The sequence below is a fragment of the Sylvia atricapilla genome, chromosome 3 (genome assembly GCF_009819655.1).
Source record: "Sylvia atricapilla isolate bSylAtr1 chromosome 3, bSylAtr1.pri, whole genome shotgun sequence".
In the NCBI taxonomy this organism is placed as follows: domain Eukaryota; kingdom Metazoa; phylum Chordata; class Aves; order Passeriformes; family Sylviidae; genus Sylvia; species Sylvia atricapilla.
Window position 1 is genome coordinate 49,238,318 of NC_089142.1, and position 23,079 is coordinate 49,261,396.

Genomic DNA, 23,079 nt, shown 5'->3' on the forward strand with positions numbered 1-23,079 from the left:
AAGTCATGACAACTCTATTTACATATGAGGTATTCTGAGCAGTTCAAAAATTGAACCCAATTTACAAAACTACCAGTCTTCAGGGACTGATCCAGTACATATGTCAGCTGTGCTTTTAAAAGAGAGCTCCAGACACTCCTCCCCAGTGAACTATTGATATACTGTAATTAATACACACAGAAAAAACACATTATGATTTGTGTTTCCCGCTCACACATTGTATTCAAAGAAGCTGCATACAACAACCAGCCTAACATTCAGAGTGTACACCCAGTATCTAGTTTCAGTACTTCTGTTTCTAGACATTAGGCAAGAGTTCTTACTACAAAAGCTTTTTAACAAAGTAACGGCAGGTGAGAAGAAAGCAAGGTGCAGTCATCAGCACACTAACAACTTATCTGAAGTTCCAGGGGAATATACATTTACTTCAGGCTAAAAAGGCACAAAGGTACACAGCTGTGGAATTAATATTGCTAATAAGCTACTGGAATAAATCTTCCCTTTAGATAATAACCATTGACCTGTCTGCAGTCTAAGAATGCAGATTAGTTTTCAGCAGATCTTTTCTCCACTCATGGTAGATCTCGTCGTATCAATAAGAGCACAATTATACTTCCAACTGCACCTGCATCACACCACCAAGAAGGGCAAGGAAAACTGGAGCAAATTGTACCCTGATGGAGAGACCACAGCATGCTGTCACTGCCCATGCTATGGCAGCAGGTTGTGGAGGAAAGGGTTTGCTTTCTTCCTTTTCTTGTGCTCTTACCCTTCCCAAGAAAAAAACAGAAAAATGTTTGAAAAGAAAGACAGGCAGCAAGGCAAAGGAAGGAAGGAAACCTTTTGAAGAGAAAAGGATGGAATTATCAGCTCTTGAATGACTTCATGACCACCATCAGTTTGAAATGCTGGAGCCTGAGTGGGTGGTTACTGCAATCTCAACAATTTCACACACCTGTCACACCACAAAGCTGCACAGCGGAGTTCAGCAACCTAAATCACGTTTACATGACTGAGCTGCATTACTTCTATATAGTAAATACTTCTATATAGTGAATACATAATCTATAGCTTGTCAGAAGACGGTTACTTTCCATGTCTTTTTCAAAATACATTCTTAAATACAGTAGTTACTGTAAGTATCTTCTAGAGGACCATATAAATTCTATCTGAAACTGTATGGAATGTTACTGTACAGTTTTGCTGACAGCCAGAACGGTACAGTATCCATTCATCTGCAGTTGTTTTCAGCCCTTGGGATTGTCTAATAGCTACAGCAAAAAGTTGTCATGACTAAATCGAAGCAATTCCAATGTTAACATTCGTTAATCACCTCTGTATTAAATATGCTGAATGAGACCACACACACTACATTTTAACCAATTAAACAGTCATGCATATCTTAGACAAAGCTTATTCCATTTAGAGGCATCTGTAAACTGATGCATATATAGTAATTACTACCACTACAACAGGCCAAATTTTAAGAAGTCAAAGCAAAGTACTGTATCGCTGTAAATAATCAATTGGTAATCTGCATCTTTGGCTCACACATCCATCATTCACCTCCCTACTTTAATTTGACTGAGGCAGATAACCTCAGGGGGTTTTAAAATCAAGTGCTTTCAAGTCAACATAAATATTACAGGTTCTGTAACAAAAACATTAGAACACAAGATTACAGCACTGCAGTCAAAAGTATGAATAGAATGGGATCTCCTCCCAGAGGGCCTTTTAACTAATACTTGAAGAGCATAAAAGCTCTGAAGTGCTTGGCAAATACAAACTACTGATCTCAACTTTGCAGTACAGCATCACCATTTAGCAGGAGGGACAGTGGAGAAATACCAGCCAAGTGACAAGCTTAATAGTTCAAAGTGACTCAAAACATCTCCTGATCCCCTCTAATTGCTCTATTAAACTCCTTGTTATTTCTATCAAATGTAGATAAACGTGGGTTTTGGTGATTTTTTAATAGATACAACATTGCCATCTAAGGAAGAAGTAAGGTGTAACCTGTGTGTTTCCTCCCTCCTTAATACTTCTAATTTATTATCTGAAATGCTGTTGTTGAATTCTGATAGGAGACAGACACCATAAAGACTACTTCACTGCAGGGACAAACCCAAGCAACCACACCAGAGGAACAAGCTGAAGCCTTAGTCACAAAAGCCAGCACTGTCAGAAGCACAGGAAACTGTGCGTGCCCACTGGTACAAAGATCCTTGTTTTCAGTTTTGCACTAGTATAAAAGTACACCTTTGATGCAGCAGGTGTGTATTAATGTGGAATTAATATTGTTAATGAGCTACCAGAGTAAATCATCCTTTTAGATAACAACCACTGATCTGTTTGCAATAAGAATGCAGATTAGATCAGAACATCTTTTTCACCACTCATAGCAGAACTCATCATATCAATCAGAAGAGCACAATTATACTTCCAACTGCACCTGCATCACACCACTGAGAAGGACAAGGAAGACTGGAGCAATTTATGCCCTGATGGAGAGACTGGAGTGTGTCTACAGAAAGAGGACAGAAATTTAAAATAAAATGGCCTTGTTTTTTTCCTTGAAGTAGACACTAGATAACTTCACTTGAGATCTTATCTAGACACTGTTTTAGTGCTCATAGGAGCTGAACCAGTCAGATTAATCTATCTGATAACACCATGTAGCAGTCATATAAATAGCAACACTACTTTTCACAAATTAATCCAAGTCAGGATAGAGAAAACTGTCAAATAAATAAATCCATACAGCTAAAAACAATTAAACCACTAAATTTTAAAAACAACATTAACAGTAACTGTTAAACAGTGAACAGAAAGCAAAACATCACCAAATCAGAAAACTGAAGATATTCACTTCTGCCATAAAAATGTTACGCTAGAGTTAACTTGCTTCAAATTGCTAAGCTTTCCAAGAGATTTCTGCTGTTATCCCTGCTCCAGATCAGTTGACTGCCTTGCACCTTAAGGCATCTCAAACCTTCTTGCAATGCCATACAAGTAAGTGATGCATGTATTTTTCTTAACAGTGTGGTTTAAAAGTGGTTTTGCTCTTAGCAAGTTTTTGTTTCCCTCAAGTGCTATTTTCCCTTAAATACTATTTTCCACCATGCATAACTGTGCAGCTAACTTGCAGTGATGTTCCTGAAAATGTCAACTGTCCCATGGTAGTTAAACAGCTCTGCCAAGTGACACTCATTGAATAAGCTATGGAACACGAGTTTACTATTTTATGTAATTGCTTCCTACAAAAATGGAGAAATCAAGATTTCCCAAACAATGTGGAAAATTTTTCAGTCCTCAGATAACCAAGTACTTTACACTGCTTAATGGAAACATTCTGTTTTGAGCCTTAATTTTGCCAAGAGTCAAGCACCCTTTTCGTAGCTGTCATAAAAATGGCTGAGGTGGTGTACAACATTATCAGAGGCCCTCAGGAACAAAATACAGCAACATTTTGAAATGGAAAGGACCTAAGGGGAAAAATAAGTACAAACACTAAAATACAGTTGTTGGTTGTTTTGGGGTTTTTTTCTTATAGTCGTGGAGTATGCTGCAGTATTATGTCTTACAGCTTCTCTGGTTTGTCACAGACTTTGCACTATTGAAACTTCTTACAGCAAATGAGAGTGCTTCAAACAATCTGATACAGACATATTTTATAGACTTGTTTGCATAAAGGAGTTAAATCTGGGATTTTTCTGCTACTGCACAAACAAGGTAGACATCCATTACTAAAAACATCTTTCTTATATGCTAATTTTTGACAACTTGGAAAGCAATTAATTTTTGAGTGCTTCAAGATTGTTCTCATTGCAATTCCTAGAGTGAAGTGCAGTGGCAGAAGCCTCTGGCTCCACCATGTACAGCCAGACATACACATGCATAGCTTCTTCGACCCTCTCCCCTAAGATCTGAACTCAGATAATGCCACACAAACCCTTGATGAAGGAAAGGACAGAGAGTTTTAGCAGCATGGCTGTTCTGAAGCTCTGGTTCTAAAACTATGCACAGTAATAAGATGAGCCAAAACGAAGGAAACAGTGTCCAACTGAATCATTCTTCACAGCTTGTTCCTACATTCAGTAGTTTGGAGAAAAGACTTCTTGCAGTTTGTACCACCGTTCACGTGATGACCGTCCCCTGCACGCCGGACTGCCGAGATCAGCGACACACGGCCCTCGGAGATGTGTGTCCAGTGCTATCTGCAGCCTTCCCATATGGCTCCTTAATGGAAATGCAAAGCCCCATGACACAGCAGGACCTAGTAAGCTGTGTGCTACAGGATGGAGTGCTGTCATTGAGTGATGCAGTTGTCCCCCATGTCCTGAGCGTAGCGGTCCGACATTATAGTCCTTAACTCATCAATATCCTTCCGCAGCTGACAAACATCCAAGAGCTTCTTTGAAAGGGTCTCTGTGCTGTGGTAATTTTCACTCTCTTCAGATGAACAGCTCAGTGCTACGAAAAACAACAGCCAAGGTTAAAACTCCAGCAGCTGTGTCTTGTGAATACTGCAACTATTCACCTCCTTGGAAATAAGAGGTGGGCCACTTTAATTACACCAAAACACGTCACACTTCAGTGTGATGGAAAGTCTACAAAATGGAGTACCATGTGAACTTCAGTTCAATTCAGAGCCCATCAATGATTCTCTTAAAGATATCCTTTTCTGTTTGCACCAAGATTTAGACTTCCTGAAGTCTGACGAAGCAGAACAGCAGTGAAAAAACATGGATAGAGCACCCATTTTCTAGAGACTGTGGGTTTCTATAGTCACTCAGAAAAGAGGGCTAGCGGGTGTGTAGCACCTCTTCCTGCAAAAACACTGTACTTTACCCTTCTACCTTACTGAGGGTTCTGTTCAGCAATCTGTCTACCTGATGAATTCTAATTAACATTCAGAAAACATCAGAATATGATACATTCAGGTCAACAAAACCAACTTGTTAGAAGGAAAGACCTAACATAAACTTTGCCTGACTGGTTTTAGGGCATGCTTCTCATTTCCCAGTTAAATTTAACAGCTTAGTAAATGCTGAAAACTGGATGAACAGCACAGGAGATAAAGTTACCAGGCATAAGGCTTATTTAAAACACCTGGACACCACCACTCCCAAACCAGACATACACATGTTCAAACAGTAGACGGATATTCCTACCACTTGACCTCAAGGGCTTTAAAACAAAAGCTCAGAATGTGTTTAGAATCTGTTAACCCTCACAGTGACTGCAGTGTGTCTCAGCAGGGACAGACACCTGGTTATACACCTTCCTTTTCTAGAGCAGTGAACAGATCCAGACTGGGTCCACATGAAGAGCCAGCTACCTGCCCTCTTGACTTGGCATGGACCTGTGTAGTCACATGCATTTAGTGGCCCAGAGGCACTAAGAGCTCAGCTTTTCCAGAGAGCTCCATGAGTTCATGCACCACTGCTCCATCTGCACAGCAAGGGGACACAAGCTTGTCCAGCTGGCAAGTTCAACCACATTAGCTAAACTGTTATTCCTTTGTGTCAAAACATTTATTAAACACCGGAAAGTCAACACCACTCACATCTGATTCCCAGCAGTAAGGAAAGGTTAGGCTCCTTGCCCTGAGCTCTCTGGGTAAGAATGCTGCACAGTGCTTTCAAGTCAAACAAGCAGTGGGACATTTCCTTGAACAACTGGTCTGCTACAGGCATCTTCTCAGATACTGGCTGCCTGGACTGCTCCACCAGCCGCATCTGCTCCTTCAGGCAGGCGTTCTCTTCCATCAGTCTTTGGTTCTTTGTGAAAAGCAAATGGAGAAAGGGGGGAGGTTAGCCTGCAGCATTCACTGTAGCAGAAAGTTTCAAGCCACAAATAGTACAATTAAAAATAATTAATTTCCAAACATAGAATCAATATTCCTGTACCCCTCCAAAGAACAGCATATAAACAGCTTTTATATGGCTATCATTACTTAGCCATCTTCAGCCTTTCAGTTCTCACTTCTTGAGGTAGGGATGGTATGCATTATATGTCTGCATTGGAGTCAAGACATTTAAGTATGTAAGCTCACAAAACCCTACCAAAGGATCTTATAAGCATTCTATAAGGTTCTTCCTGGCTCTGGTGTAGTTGGGCGTTGGGTTACTGGTGCTATTTTACTTACTTCAGAGAGAGTTTTATTCAACTGCTCTATATGTCTTTCTTTTTCCTCAAGCTCATTTGTCATCTTCTGAATTATCAGCTTTTCTTGTGAAAGCTTCTCTTGCATAGACTGAAATTAATGAAAACACAGGTTAACAATCTTAAACAACAACAAATAAAAATGCTGCAATATGGAATCACTTGCTGTCAATTCCCCAGTTTTCAACCACATAGCTCAAACTGAGAAATCATGAGATACCGACAAAATGGAATTTTCAGGGTGAATTCAGCATGAGCACAGGTGCCTTTACTCTTGAAAGTACTCATATTTATTCCACTACTTGGATTTTAAATCTGTAGATATGTCTTTCCAGGTCATCTGGCAAAAATCAGGAAGAGGAATATTCAAGCCATCTTATCTGAATACTAACAATGAATAAATAGAGACTATATAAACTCCTGGTGCTTTCAAACAGAGAGATCTCTTCAGTTGTGAATTGCCACTGGTAAGATTTATCAGTAGTGATGAGAAGGCAGGGAGTGATGAGAGGCAAGGCAGGCTCAATACTAAATGAACTTCTTAAAGGCCTGGCTGGTCACAGGAGGTGTTGCAACATTGACAAAATTTCCCTGCACACTCAGCTTGACACCACACAAACAGTGGCAAATCGGTACTCTGTCATATTCTTTGCAGAACTGGAAAACGATGGTGCTAACATTTACAGACGTGGACTAAAAAATCCTCAACACTTTATTTTCGTGTCAGGAGTAAGAGTGAACAGGCAGCACCCAGATATGATTACTTGTTTTTAAAACCATTTTCATACACTTGATCTGCTGCTCTTTTTACCCTCAGCATGCCCCTCAAAAGGAAGTGCTGAAGTAACGTGTATCCTAAAGATAAGCGCTCTGAGAAAGCAAAGCTACACACACCAGTGGGAGGAAGGAGGCAAAGGAAACACCCTGGGCCAGGAGAGGGCAGGAAAAAACTGCTTCAGGCATTTCCTTTGCGTGCTTGCAGATGAGCAAAACCTGCAGTGATGCTGAATCATTGCCTTGAGTTTTTTAGAAACATTATCTACTGAGAAAAATAGTCATTACTAGGTTAGACTGAACGTCTTTCTAGCTCTATCTGTGACGTACAGATGTCATACTTAAGAAGCATGAAGTGAACAGGGCAATGCAGTGCCAAAAACACCCTCCCAGCTTCCCAATATCTTCTAATTTTAACAGTCTTTGACGAAGATCAAGTTCAGGGACATCCAGTGCCCCAGCTATGATAGATGCATTAGGACTACCACTTACGTGTTTCATGTTCATGTCAACAACAGACAAAAAAGGTTTGACTCGGCATCCTCCTTCTGGAAGGGGGGAGGTAGTAGGGAAGACAGACTGAGAAATATTAACCTTCCTCAGTGTATTTTCAGAACTACACCTGCCACTAAATTTGCATGACTCTGCAAACTAAGCCAAAAAACAACTTTTAGAATATTCCAAGCAATGTATGTTCAGCTCAAGAATTGCTCCATGTAATGGGAACTACTAGAATTAGGAATCAGTGTTTATTTTTAAAAGATATACCCAAGATCTATCATTCTCTATTACACTCATCTTAAAGCTCAGAAATAGCACATGTACTTAACAGCTTGGCTGAACCTATAGTGCTAAAATTTCCATGTTTCTCATGGTGCTATGAATTCTCCATACTTCAACCTTAATCTTTGCATATGCTTTCCAAAGTTACAACTTGGTGGCAATATTCCCAGCCTGGGACAGTTGGGGTTTATTGTGACTGACAAGATTGACAGATATACTTTGGGTAGCAAAGGTATTGTACAATCTGACTTACGTCTACTCTGTTAGTTTTGTGATATCTAAATTAATCATGCAGACACGAATTTCTTTTTTATAATACCACCGTCATGTAAACTTTTTCTTTCTAAAGATGCACTATATATGCAGCATAGCAGCTTGCCAAGACCAACCAAAATTTTAATCCCTCTCACTCAGAGCAACAAATCAATGAAGTAAAACCATACAAGGAAGATCAAAATAATTTTACTATGATTATGAGCAAACAGAAACCAATACTGATTTATACAACTGCTGTCTGAAATAGAATTTGTTTTCAGCTTGCAAGTTAAAAACAATGAACTGAAATACATTCTCAAGCATAAGTTCACAATGTGGCAGAAGACATGGAATAAAATGAGAACATCTTAGCTGAAGATAAATTGCATCTCTGTGCTGATAAGGGATTTCAATTCTAATGAACTAATTTTCAATGCTTTCCAGGTCACAGGTATGGAAGGCTGGGGAGATCAAGGATACAAAAAAGCTGCTATAGTCTACAAGTTATTTTTAAGGGCTGACACCATTTTCCAATCTTATTTTCTGTCCTTATATAAAATACCTTGAGGAAAAGTAAGAAAAAGTCCTGGAGAACAGAACAGTACCCTGTTCACAGGCAGTCAGAACTATTCAGCATTTCCCAGTCCAGCTTCCTAAAGTCATGTCAGGTTAAGCACACAAAACACTGAAGATCACTAGTCTCAAGATAAAGGTGACAGTGAGAAAAAGACCAGAAAGTTTAGGATGGAAAGATTCAGGTTGATGATAATACACTTAGCAAGTTGGGTGTATCTCTGATGAGCACAACATATATATGGAGTATATATGTAAATAATCTTAACTACATAAAGGGACAGAGAACCTCAAAAAGTTATGAATTTCAAGATGAACTTCTTTTTAATTATATAACACCTGAAACGACATTTGCCTCTATCACAACTTTTGCATATACCAGTCTGCTCTGTGTAAACATCTCAGTTTGATAAAATCATTCAAACCTGGAGAAGCTAAGTAAGTCAATTTCCTTTTCAGTTAATGTATTGTCTTGGTTTAGGGCAAATTTGGGAGAAAAACTCAGAATGGGGTTCCTCTGGATAGCAAACCCTAACACCCCCTTCCCCCAACCGGTCTGGGAAAAGAACTTCCTTGGAGAAGAGTGGAAAAAACTATTTAGTTAACAAACCTCATGTTGCAACTTAAATTCTTTTACTGCTTCTCTACAGATACATTTCATACATTGCAATCTAATCAAACAAATATATGTTGTTGACAGTAATCAGGCCTCCTATTGACCATGGCAGAGAAGGGAAGCAATTTAACGGTGGGAGACAACTTTTAATAGACAAATGACATTCTAGAAGACAATATTTAATGAAAACAGATGTTTGGGTTTTTAAAAATGTTCAGCTTTTTCTATGGCAAGTAAAACCTTCCTCTCTAAAAGCTGTATAACGTTTCTTTTTCTCCACAACAAACAGCAGTCACTGAGTAACTTTCAGCACTCAGTTAATCAGATCTATAGAGCTGCAGCTGACTCCCAGCTGACAGCCTCTGCTGTCTAGAAAAATCTTTGGCTGCAAGCTGGGTGCCCAAGATCCGCCAAGACAGTTAAGGTATCTAAGTGTCAGAACCCAGCTGAACAGGATGAAGTGGGATGATTTAGAAAGGCACCTGTCTCTTCTTACAAACTGAACAATGAAGCCCCCTAAGCAACATCACTTTTGTACTTTGGATGATCCACCAGACCAGCAGAGTAAGGATGTGACATAGCAACAGTTTTTCACTTTTTCTTGAGTACCAGTGAAGTGCTAAACCGCAGAGACATAATGACTACACTATGACCGTACAAAAGAACATTGGTTGACTAATGATCCATCTATAAGATTAAGTTTTTCGCATTTCTCCCTTTGACCCTTACTCAGAAGGATAAAAGAGTAAAATTCAACTTCAGCTTTGTTATTCTTAGGAACTAAAAATGCACACAGTAAACAACAGAATATTCACTCTTTCTTACCTGCATGTCCAAAATCAATCCAGTTATCTGATTTTGTTGATTGTCTATGACCTAGAATATAAAATTAAGCAATTTAGAAGGCTTGAATCTCTTCAGATTGTCATGCAAAAATCAGCCTAGAGGTGTGTAGACACAGAATCTAAATAGCATCTTTAAAAACACAAATGACAAGACAGTTCAACTCTGACAGAACACAGAATTCATGCAAAATCAATGTTCTGAACAGAGACAGACAGGTCTTGAAATGTCATCTGAATAAGCAACAAATATGTAAGTCTTTAGTGAGATATTCTAATATTTCTAAATTAAAAAAAAAAAAAGAAGTGCAGGACTTAAGGTTAAAGATGCCACCAGCAGATTATTTGCAGACTAACCTTACTGGCTTTCTCATTCTTCTCTTTGAGACATTCATTCTCACTCTGAAGCTGTTTCGTGTCCAACATAGGAAGTCGGATACCATCTTCCAGGCATTTTTCTACTTTCTGTTGTAAACTGCCATTCAACAGGAAAGAAAGATTAAGTGGGCTAATAGAAACCAGAGGGTTGTGTGTTCTAGGAACAATTTAGAAACTTCCACCATCTTCCCAACCAGAACTATAAAACTGTACCTAGTAGAATCCAGTCTTACGAATGAGCATATAGTTCGTGTACCAACAGTGCATGAATGATGCCTAAACTGCTCAAGTTGCCATGGCACTGACAAGGCCAGATCCATGCAGATGAAGGCAGGTTTTACGTGCCATACTCTGCGCTGAGTCTCCCAACAGGCACAGCTCCAGCAGTACCGTGTAGGAAGAAAGGGCAGAGAGGAGCAAAGCAAAGCTCTGCAGTGCTCAGTTGCTCTGTGCTACTGCGGGAGGCAAAGCATAGATCAGAGGCATCTGTGAGCCTTCACAGCTAGGGGAGCTTTTAAATCAGATCATCTCACTGGGGTACATACAACTCCAAGTGGAGTCTAGAATCAGATGCTGTGCCAGTGCTGGTGGCCCATCCATCACACCCTCTGTAACTTGTAATGGGCAGCCCAAGGCCATTCCGGCCTGGAATGCTCCCACACAAGGGCATAGCCTTCAGATGCTCCATTGCTCAACTCAATCCATACGTGTAGCTACAGCTTCTGTCTGCTTACCTTCTCTCAGAAAGGAAATACACATTATTAGTGCTAATCTTGCTGTCTAATTTAGGAACCAGAGGTCACCTCAACTATTTGTAGGCTTTCAGAAAAGACAGAATGATCCCCCTATAGATTATGAGAGCACGAAGGCCTTCCATTGGTAAGATGGAAACAATGTGTCAACAATTTGGCTGGCAAGGTGTCCCAGCCAGCTCGCCTTTCATCATGGAAACCTTTCAGACTCCTGTGGCATGCACCTTCACCCAGTGGAGGGACAACAAACTGCAAGAACATCCACAGACAGTTAAAAGTGATTCTCCCCTGTTTCCCTCCAATAAAAAAAAAAATTGTTTAAGTAGGTCCCCTGATCTAAAAAAGAATGTAATAACGAAGTTTCCATGTCTTACCTGGATATCCTTGGATATCTGTCCCATTTTTTTTTTTCATACTTAGGCAAGTTCAATGACAACATATTAGCTACAGCTATATTTCCTTGTAAATACCTGCACCCTCGATGAAAAGGTAAGAAATAGCTGGAATTTCTTGAAATCTTTGACTCTTCCCTGATACACCCATCAGCCATTATCCAGTTTTTCCACAGCTCATGACAGGATCAGTTATTAAATACCCCTACTGACAGCTTCTATACAATGCCCCTTTGCCACAGAAGTTTGTTTCAACCTCTATCTGCCAACAGGCTATGATGCCATCGCTAGAGCGTCCCACATCTGTCCTTAAAGACAGACAGCAAAGAATGCCCTAGGCTCGCTCTTCTCCATGGTTGTAATTACAAATTGCCACACAGAGCAAGTTGCAAAACCTTACCATAAAAAAATCATTAGCACTGTAATAGATTAAGACTGCAAATAGCATTAGGTCCTGACATCAGGTGGGCCAGCACACTCATTGCAGGGCACAGCCTGAGCAGATGTTCATACCTCTGCACTGTTGTGACCAGCTCTTTCTCTTTTTTCTTCTGAGACGCCAGCTGCAATTCTCTCTCTCTGCACTGCGACCGGGCCTCTCCAAGCTTCTTTTCCAACTCAGCCATGGTTTCTTGAAGTTGCTTGTTCTTCTCTTCTAGAATTTGCAGCTAACAGAAGGTTACGTTAGTCAGACACAGTGTCACACCAGCAGAAGGCCTTTTGTCAGACCACAGCCTTGCAGTGACCGGCTGTATAGTTTCACACCCCTGTTGCTTTTCTGACTGTGAGAAATCTTTATACCTACAGTGCTTCCTATAAGATTGAAATACTTCTCTTCCTAAATATACGGTGAAAAAAAAGATGAAATTTTGAAACAGTAAAAGATTTGAGAACAGATATTAGGGAGCTTACTTGTATTTTTAAAATGCAAAACAAACCCCCTTTACTTTACCTGCTTAGTCTGCCCTTCTATATCATCCAGCGTTGGAAGGTCAGCCAGGTATTTTTCTAAGGTTTCAATTCGTCTTTGTTTTTCTTTGTTTTGCTCAGACTCTTTCTGGCATTTCTTTTTCAGACTATTAATATATCGGTCTCTAGTTTTAAGCTAGAAGAAAGAAAGAGTACATGCTTTATGATAACAGTAAGAATAAGCCTGCTTTGAAAGCAGAGGCTGTTAACTCTCTAAGAATTGTTCTCTCAGCTGCATGAAAGCGTTGGCTAAGAGCAAGAAACAAAACCAAAAATTATCAATCCCAACAGCTTCAAGTTATAGGCCCACATGTGTCCTCAAACCACGCTGCTTCACCTCTGACAAGAACAATCCATGTGCCTTATGAACTGAAAACACAAAGACTTCAACACTTAAAATACTGTTAATTCTTTCACCCACTGAGAAGTTAGTACGCAAAAAATAATCAGGATATATTTTAGTTCCTCTGGACTAGGAAAACAACTTAAAACATGAGGACCAAGAACTTAACCTACCAAAAATGGAAGCCAAAACCCTGACTTAGATGCAGTCTGACAATCAGATCAGAGGACATCAGATCAAAATATCTGCTTTCTTAAGCACCTTTTCTATAGGCACCTTAATTTTCCATAAGCCCGGAAAAGATTACTTTTTTTATTATGTTACATTTGTTCATATTCCTAGTACTTCTTTTGCTTTATTATCTAGATCAAAAAGAGCTGAATGAAAGGCAGGAAAAAAAGAGTATTTTCCACTGTCCCTCCCTGCCCTCTTTTTCCTTGAGAGCTTTTTATTCAGTGCACAGAAGGGATGGATATTAAGGGGCAAATCAGGATTGTGCAGAGAATTGGGGTCCAACCTACAAGCCATGCTGCTAACACAAGCACTGCTGCACAGCTCCTTACCACTGCCACTGCCTGCCAGTTCCTACACAGCGAGAAATCCAGGCAGGAAAAGCTCATAAAGGAGGAAGCAGCAGTAGCCAATTTCTGCCCTTCCTGCCTCAGTGAAAAGCATACTGAGGGTTCATAGGAAATGATAAGAATTTTGAGATGAATTATGCGTTCTTCTTTGTCTTCCCACCTGACACTTCACTGTACCACATTGCTTGTATTCATTGAACCTGATACAATACAAATAAAGCCCAGTAATTAAAGAAGATGAGGTTACAGCGACAATGTCCCCTAAAACATTAATGACATTGCCTTGGTCAACGGCACATTCCTGCTTGCAATAGAGGAAGGCTGTGAGTACATTCAAAACTACCCCTGGCAATTCCTTAAGCCTGCAAAGAAAGCCTTTGTCGAAACAGTTCCAAGAACACAGCTATCTTTGTCTCAGACTAAAGTCCACTGTGCACATTCTAAAAAAGCGACAAGAGAATCACTCATGCTAAATGGGCACATGCAGGCTGGAAAGTACATCTCAAAGCCTGAGGGCCACATTTCCAAACCATGCTAAAAATAAGGATTTAATTTTCACAATCTATGTTTTTAAGTCATACTTTATTTACTGTAATAAACACTACAAGCTACAAGAATGAACAGATTTTTTTTTTTCCCCAAAGCTTAACTGATACCTGATTAAAACTGTTACCATGATTACCATTTTATTTAGTATCACTTTCTAGGATATGTTCTCTGCAAGTCCAGATTTATCCATTACCAACACCTGAAATCATTAATCTTTTTCTATCACAGATAGTTTAGTAACCTTTTTTGAAAATAACTCAGACACCCATACACTGAGTTGCTTTCCAGCAATAATATGCTGCTGCAACAAAACGAAATGTGAAACAGGAAAGACTTACTTTCTCCTCCATCTTCTTTTTCTCCTCACTAGATTTGTTTGAAAGTTGTTTCACAATTTCACTGAGTTGCAGTTCCTTGTTCTCAGCTGCTGCAATCTTTCGCTCAAGCTCCTCAAGGTGGGATGCCGACCTTTCTGAAATGTGAGGTTGCAGTGGTGTGCACTCATACTGTGGTTGCTTAAGAAAACAAATAAAATAATTACACAAATGAACACACACACCACTGTACACTTCAACTGCAGAGTAGAAAACAGCCTTGCAATTTTTTTTTAGCTGTCAGGAAGGGTGGGGTTTGATTTTTCAAAATACATGGCAACAGCAGGAATCGGAAGCAAAGAGACAAAGAAGTTGGACACCTTTACACTCATAACAAATGCACAAGAACATTGTGTGGCCACTTTCCCCCTCAGATTTATGGAAGATGTGTGATCCCAAAATAAATCCCCATAAATGCAGATAAAAAGCATTCTCAAAACAAATCACTACCACTGCATTATCATACCACCTCCTGGGAAGAAAAACACTTTAAAATTGCAACGAATATACCAAAATAAGAGACACTTCAATGTCATGACACTCCTAAAGCAGAACATTAGTACTAGTCAAAGCTCAGAGCTATTATTCCTGGGGTGAGAATGGTGCAGGAACAAGCCTGAGACTAGAGCTACAGTCAGAAGGCAGGTCTATCGTTTGTTCTGTATACCAAAATTTCCATCTCCACTGCCCAGAGACAGACAAGCACCAAATGGAAATTGGATGCATGTGGGATGAAAAAGGAGAGGCATCCAATTAGGCTTTCAGTTACAAGACTCTCTAAATAACATAAATTGGTTACCTTTTAAATTGTGCAATTTCTCTAACTGGTGACATTCCTTCAGCAAAGTATTAAGAGATTAAAACCTTCATTAAATTACATTTCCTTTTATAAATTCATCTTACAGAAGGCAAGCAGAAACCCAAGTACAAATCAAGCAGAAACCCAAATACATTACAAACTTTCAAGTTTCTTTAAATTATGAAGGAGGAATGTACCTGCTGCTTTATTTGAAGCATAACATACGAACATGCTTTATTTGAAGCATAACAAGATATGTGGACTAAAATTTCAGTTTCTGCAATATTGTTTCCTTTGTTTGTCTGGGACTTTTGTTTCCATCTTCTCTCCTGCCTCTCCCTCCCAAAATAAAATTCTAAACCTAGACAGATTTTGTAAAAAAAAGTACTTTGTAAAAGAAAATCTGGAAGCAACAAAAGCCTAGACATTCCTAGATGTCTCAAGAAGTCTCTGCATACCTAACTTCAGCTGAGCTCCACTTGAATTTCTCTGCTGTCACACAAACTACAGTCTCACCTGATGTACAGCTGTATTATTCCAAGTACATAAAGAATGTCATGCTGAAATACCCTAGCTGAGATCCTAGTGCAAGGTCTGTGACAGAAAAAGATAACATAATAAAAGAGGGACAGAAAAGCTATTTCTCTGCATTATCTGCCTTTAACAATCCCTTGCTGCACTGCCTTTTAGATACACCAAGGCCTGGAGATGGAATCTGTATGGCGTAAGCAGCCATAGCCCTCACACTGGTCTGCATTTCTTGAACCTTTGCTACCTCATCCTTATGCTACCTGCGCTAGGTAGATGAAACTTAGGACAAGTGTACTCAAAACACCACCAGACATTCTCTTTCAGACTAAGCGCTCCCTAGTAGTACTAGCCCATATCCTTTTCAGGTGTTTTGTCAAAAGGTATTCCACCACTCTGCTTGCCTTCTCATATCTCCTCCATCTATTCTAGCCATAAAATCTAACTATTTAACCAGGATGGCAGTACCTCCTCCCCTTCAGAAAACCTCTCACTAGCTATTTTCAGATACTCTCCTATCAAACTATTTTTTCTCCTACTAGCTCCCTGTGGGACTACCATACATGCATGCTGTTTAATTCTTAAGAGTGTCACAATCCTTCTTAAGAGTGTCACAATTGCTACCTCATTTTTATCTGACTTCAAGTTTGTACAAGATTTTAACAAAACTTAGATTTCTGTAAATATAAGGTAAATTACAACCCTTAAAAGGTCTTCCCTTCAGAATTCCCAGCTATACAATTACACAGCCATCAATAATCACAAAAGCTCTACACTTTGGCCTGCAGAAAATTGTGAACATGCTTTTAGGTGCCAGTTACTGGGCAATGGAAAGCTTTCCTGAAAGAAAAGCATTCATCCTACCTGTAAGTTAGTCAGGTATGGCTCTTCACAGTTCACAAGATGGCTCAGTCTTGCATGTTGAGCTCGTATTTCATTCTCCCTTATCTTCTGGTGTAAATTGTTTATTTGCTGATTTTGCCTGTAATACACAAATATAATTCGGAAAACAAAAAACAAAAAAGTAATGTAACAGAGATTAGAAAAACAGAGATCTTAAGACTTATACTGAAGAATATGTTAACAATGGTATTTGTTAATATATATCTATCCTGTTAATAACTATCCTGGATCTACACTAGCTGTGGGCTTTTTCCCACTGCAGCCAGACTGCAACAGTAGAAATATGATTTGAAAACTCTATCAGTTTTGTGTGGGTTGAGGGAGCCTTCTGTAGCCATTTGCTGCTAGGGTTGGAGGTATAATCAGGGAAAAGCATATAGAAAGCAGAACAAAACCAAACAAAAATGGCACCTTCATTTCACTTGGACTTCTCCTGCTTGGCCCCTCTCTTTATCAGAGCTTTTACCAGGCCTCTGGTAAAAGTTGAAGAGATTTACAAATACAGGGCAACAGAAAGAACTTAAAGAAGCAAAGGCCATTATATAAGATAATTAGCACAGCTTCCCTCCAAGGTCTTGCTTCTTTCCTTTGCTTAAAGCTTTCTCAATCAACTGCTTTACATAAGATGTACCTACCCCTAGGGTAAAATACTGCACGGTGTGCCAAAACAAGTACCATGCACCAACTGTTTGGCCAGTGTACAGCAGAAACAGTATCAGCACTGTATCATTATTTAATTATAACACAAATTGTATCACTGTTTAAATCATGACTGCATTTGAACTAGTCAGGACTTGAGGGCAAACACCTGCCAGGTCTCTGCCCCAGCCCAAGTCACAGCCCCACAAGGTGCACAGTAACTCTCCATGGAGCAACAGGCACCTCAAAACCTGCCCCAGAGTGGAGCTGTCAGCACCCACCAGAAACACACAAAGACCTTCTCAATAAACTTAAAACCAACTTCGTGCACTCTGTTAATTTTCACTTTTCCTTCTTTTTCATCCCAGGATATATTTGCATGCAAGCATGAATTTTTTCTTTCTCAGAGTTTCACCTCCAAGCATGAAGCATGACTGGCTTTTCTGAAAACAGTAACACTGAACCCAGGTGACTAAACCAAATCTTAAGAAGAGATAAACAGCAAATACAGATTAACTTCAAGGGAAAAGACCTGACTGTGCACACACTGGAAAAGCAAATCCTGCAAAGTATACAGAAAAACATTAAAATCTGTTGCATTTTTAAAAATTTGGAAGAGTTGTGTTTTGGAAGAGCATCTTGGAAAAATTAGCATGAGTACACAAAATATGCATTATATAATGTTATAATGTAACATGAAATATTTATTAGTTGAAAAGATGCCAACTGCAAATTTTAACAGGATGCCAAAACCCAGCTGAAGGGACCTTTTTAGCTACTCACATTCTTCTAGCTAATCATCAGCCAACTGTACCTCTATTATTTGGGGTACAAGAGGAATATAATATTTAAATATTGAATATAGTAGAAGTTACACATTTCTCAGCTAGATGTGTTAAAGAAGACATGATGAGAATATGGTTTTTGTCTGTTTCCCTGTTTTTATATCTATAAAGAATGGCAATGAATGGAAAACCAGTATTTGTAAGTTGCCATTTGTTGGTACCTTAGAACAACTTATTCAACATGAATAGATAAGGAGAGAGCAAGTGAATGTATTTACACGACTCCATAGCAAGTCTTAAAATATTTTGTATCAGCACAGGTGATTTTGAGGCTTCCCTGCTCCCTCTAATATCTAGATTGAACAAGCCTGTACAAATACAAAAGGAGTATGTAACACCGAAAGACTGTGTACATCTCTGGTTGTCATCTCTAAGATAGCACTACAAACAAAAAGCTTCCAACATATTTTGGAAGATCAGGTAAAGGAATATACTGTTAACTTGTAAGAGACTTTATAAAAGACCAAAATTTTGTATAATCATATGAGGAAATATGAACTTCTTGTGCATGCCTGGTCACAGAGAACAAAATTACTTAGTATGAGTTATCCAAACCTAAGAAGTATAGCAAATTTTCATTTTTTATCACCTTATTACTTCCTATACAGATCTATAAAAATTTCATTATTTTAAAATTATTCATGTGTTTTAAAATTATTTATCCACTTGTCAGATAACCCTTGAAAGTACTATATGATTTTCTGTTTATGGCTGATTTTAATTTAGCAATTCCTTCCTTCCAGGCCAGATTTCAAAAGTCTGAATACTACAGCCTGGAGAATATGTTTTAAAATATTTTTGATCTACCAGTGTAGTTTGAACTACATTACCACATTTCCTTTCATAATCCTTTCCCTACCTACCAAATCCCTATTGGAAAAAAGGTGAGACAAGTTAATCTGACATGAGAGAGAATACAGAGTTTGCTTCTAGCTTGCTTCTTTTCACTCCGCAAAGCATGAAACTCTCCATCCTTGCCAACAAAACAAACTACAGGAATGTTTTCAGGCTGTGTAGACCCCACTTCCTCACATAACTGCCTCTATGAAAACATTAACCTCATCGCACCCAGAAACAAACATTTTGCTGCATAACCAGAGACTCTGAGCTTTATTGAAAGGGAATTTAGAAAGTTCAGTTGCTCTCAAAAACACAGGTTGTCTATTACACTGTCCCCAGAAGCCTTCCTATTACCAATCCATCAGCCCAGCACTCTAGAAAACCAAAACCAAATACAATCAGCCTTTAGCATTTGGCTGCCTCCAACTTTCTGTCAAGCTCCTCAACCTTTAGTGCTTCAGGAAGCCATCTGAGTACAAGTGGGCACAGGCTGTGACCTGACCTCAGGGCATGGGGGAATGTGACAGGAATCCAGCCTCCAGTGCACAGAAACCAGACCTCACCTCACACACCTGAGTTCAGTGAAATTACTGTACCTAAGTATCATGGAAACTCCTTTCCTTCACTATGTCCTTATTTTTTTCCCCTTAAGTGAGTGTTACAATTTTATGTTTATAGCAAAGGAAGAGTTAGTGATGTACTGTGTGACTGTCATGGCACTTTTCACATGGTCTCATTCAGCCCCTTTGTCCAAATGCAAAACCCACTATTTCACTTAAAGTGTCTGTCTTGACACCTCCCTTTCCCTTTCCCTTACACTCAGACTAAAGTAGAAGAGAACAAGAGGCAATACCCTGATCCAAATTCATCAACCAACCAAAGAGGTAACTAGGTGTAATATTTCCTTGGAATTTAAGGAGAGTAGTATTCCCTATCCATATTTCTGCCTGACACAGATAATTCCATCTGTAATCCCCCCAGCCTGTGACTCTACTTACAAAGCCATCTAGAATTCAGAGGAAAACTTCTGATGCTACTTGACGCTAACTGAATCTACTGAAATGAGCAAAAAGAAAGTTAGAATCATAACAATGAAGTATCAAGGGAAAGATTTTGATTCAATTGGAGTTCTGTCCTCTAGTTCAAACAATCCCCTTTGAAAATTCAAGTCAGCACAGAGGATGTGGGATAGCAGAGAACAGCACTCAACCCAATGTGCACAAGCCTGGACTGTATTCAGAGACCAGTATTAACAACTTGCTTAATATACACAGTGCTTCTCCTTAAATCTCAAAATATTTGTATGACATAACTGACATTCACATAATTTTTTTCACAATCACACTGGAACAAGTGTAGACAAATAGTTATACAGACACTTATATACAGAATTGTCTGGAAATAAACCATATTTCTTGAATCTGGGACTAGCTCACCCATTCTCCATATGCCCATCTTATCCCTTACTTACTCTAACATGAAAGAGCCTTTAGAGACCCACATCTGCCAGAGATGCATTTTGTCACCACAACTTCTACATTATTCTTCTTAGATTTAGGCTAATTTAAAAATTAAGTCCTACACTCCAAGTCAAGGTACATATCAGCATCTTAAAACAATTCAGGAACTTTAGAACAAACTTCCTCCACTACAGAAGGGACATTAGTAACTTCTTCAGAAACCAAATGGCAATTGGTGCTTACCTTCAAAAGTCACAAGTTAACAAGAATTTGCTGCTTTAGGTGAAAAAGTCTGAGCAGATTTCTTCAGAGTCAGGATATCAAGTGAAATACAGTGTGGATCCCTCTGTATCACAGATATAATTTATTCCATATGGCAGCTGCAGGTATGCTGCTTTGTTTTATTGCTTAAGAAGCTAGATACAAATTTCTATATCCCTTTGTTTTAAAGGCATGATCTCTTGGGACCAGAAGTCCAAACGTGCAGAGTACTGACAGGAAAAGAGATCCTTAGCACACAAAGTCCTAAAAACAACATGAATATGTTTTCCGGAATTTGGAAGATAATACCAAAAAACTCCAACATCAGCAAAGCTCATGAGAAAAGATCTCAAATTTCCTACACAATAAAGTCTCCCTTTTTTGTACTATTGTTCCACGTGACCCTTTCTTCCAGTCACAGCAGAACTTACCTTGAAGTGAAGATAGGAACACTGCCTTTAGAGTCAAGACATGATCTCTGATTTGGATGGATTGGTTCTTTAAGGTATTTTTGAATGACTTTTCTGAGTAGCATAAAGTTTTAAATGCTTGCCTGACCCACAGTAGGTGAGCTAATGCTAAAGCAAGGCAGGCAAGAGCACAGACAACAATTCTACTTTCTCAAAAGCCTTGGGCTACTTAATCAAGGGCATGAGGAAAAAGGGGGACACAGACACAAATGTCTCCTCAGAGAGAGGACTGCACTCTCCCTCCCAGGTGGGAGCTCTTCAACTTCTGCAGTCTCCTGACAGGACGAACACAGAGCAACTCTTGCACCTCTCACTGCAAAATTTGCAGTTCTGCCAAATAGTAGAACTTTCTAAAACAAATTCAAATCTACAGAATGTAAAATGGTTTAGCATCAGTTCCACAGAGAATCATCTGGGACTGCAGCTGACCAACATTTCCCAGTGTTGTACTGCAAAAATCAAACCCCACACAACCACAGTCAGCGAGAGACAAGAGCTCAGCCTGAGGGAGGCCTCGATGGCCAGTTTGGACACTTCAGGGAAGATGTGCTCATCAGCTGGAGAGATCTCAAAGAATAACAAAAACTACTTGATGCCAAGGAAACACTATCTAGGAGGGAAGAATAAGTCATGCTAGGAAAAATTTTCTAACATTTGAGCTAATTATTCACCAAACTGCCCAACCCAGAAAGGCTGTAGAACACCTGGTACTGCAGATACTAATAGTGTAAGCATCTAATGACAGCACTGCCTTCCCCAAGGCCTGGCAGTCCGGTTAAATAGGTCATTTCTTGCCCTGCATCCTTTCATTATTGCTAAGATTTAGGTTATTAGATGAATACTAATTGCATCAATGTTACTAGCACTCACATCTGACAAAGTGACCTTTTAAAACAGCTAAAATAATTACTCTGTAAAAAAACCTTTCCAAACGTTTACCAGCTCAAGACATACAGAAGTCTCATCCACAAGTTATCTGGGCGATTGGTGATACTGGATAAAAGATAAAGGCATTTTTTCACAGTTGCATTGGAAGCAAAGTATAATTTACACAGCAAAGAACTCTGAGGAGGTTCCCCGCAGCCTCACTTCTCAGACAAGACTCCCTGTTATACACACATGCACTCAACACATGGGTGGTAAAAGCTCCAGGTTCTTAAAAAGGCATCAAATTATCACTCAAGTGGATATGCTAATGTTGCAGATCTTAACATGGCAATCAAAATTAAAAGAATTACAGCTTTATACTAGCATTAAAATGAGCACTATTGGAGCACATACACTTTCATGTCATTTACTGAAGTCAGGACAATTTGATACAAGGCAAAGAAAAAAATCTACTTCTCTTGTCTCAGTGAAAACATCTAATCCTAATTCAGATATGAATTAAAAAGTTAATGATCTAGCAACTATTTTAAGAATGTACTTGTTATGTATGCTCTGAGGGATAACAGCTATTCACTAAAATTGTACTTCCAAATCTACCTTTCCTTAAAAAGCTGTTTGGATGCTCTTAGGCTGTCTGCAAGAGAACATTGCACGCACAGCGTTATTCTCAGCAGCTTGTGTCATATGTCCAGATATTTGGCATTTATTCAGATACCTACTACATGCAGCTCCTTCCACACCAAGTCTGCCAGGACCACACTGTAGAGACATCTACAGTGACAGGTCAGCCTCAAGAGACATTAGGCACTGCACCAAACACTGCAGTTTCAGTGGTGCTAATGTACTGAACAGAAGAGCAACATGAAGAATTAAAATGTGACGTCGTAATTTTCTAAACCAATACAAACACTGCTGGCTCCCTCTGGTGCTAAATATAACGCAGCGTTACATACTAAGCTGCCAGAGAAATAAGGCAATGATACAATCCAATTATTTCCTACAGTAAGTGACAGATATTAGAATAGTAAATGTTGCAGCAGCAGATTTCCTCTTAGAGACTAAGTCCTTAAGTCCTCATTCATGGCCTGTAGAACAGT

General features: G+C 39.3%; 1 protein-coding gene across 1 annotated transcript in view; it reads right to left on the reverse strand.

Moving 5' to 3' along the window:
• Window positions 1-1,206: 1,206 nt before the first annotated feature.
• The window catches only part of CEP85L (centrosomal protein 85 like), a 103,040-nt gene continuing 81,167 nt past the window's right edge, over window positions 1,207-23,079 (reverse strand). Inside the window, exons 5-13 of the mRNA XM_066315302.1 lie at window positions 16,541-16,658; window positions 14,314-14,490; window positions 12,486-12,638; window positions 12,047-12,201; window positions 10,369-10,486; window positions 9,995-10,045; window positions 6,152-6,259; window positions 5,570-5,783; window positions 1,207-4,473 (exon numbers count right to left, since the gene is read on the reverse strand). Of these exons, the coding sequence (XP_066171399.1) occupies window positions 4,310-4,473; window positions 5,570-5,783; window positions 6,152-6,259; window positions 9,995-10,045; window positions 10,369-10,486; window positions 12,047-12,201; window positions 12,486-12,638; window positions 14,314-14,490; window positions 16,541-16,658 (1,258 nt within the window). The 3' untranslated portion in view covers window positions 1,207-4,309. The remainder of the gene's footprint in view (window positions 4,474-5,569; window positions 5,784-6,151; window positions 6,260-9,994; window positions 10,046-10,368; window positions 10,487-12,046; window positions 12,202-12,485; window positions 12,639-14,313; window positions 14,491-16,540; window positions 16,659-23,079) is intronic.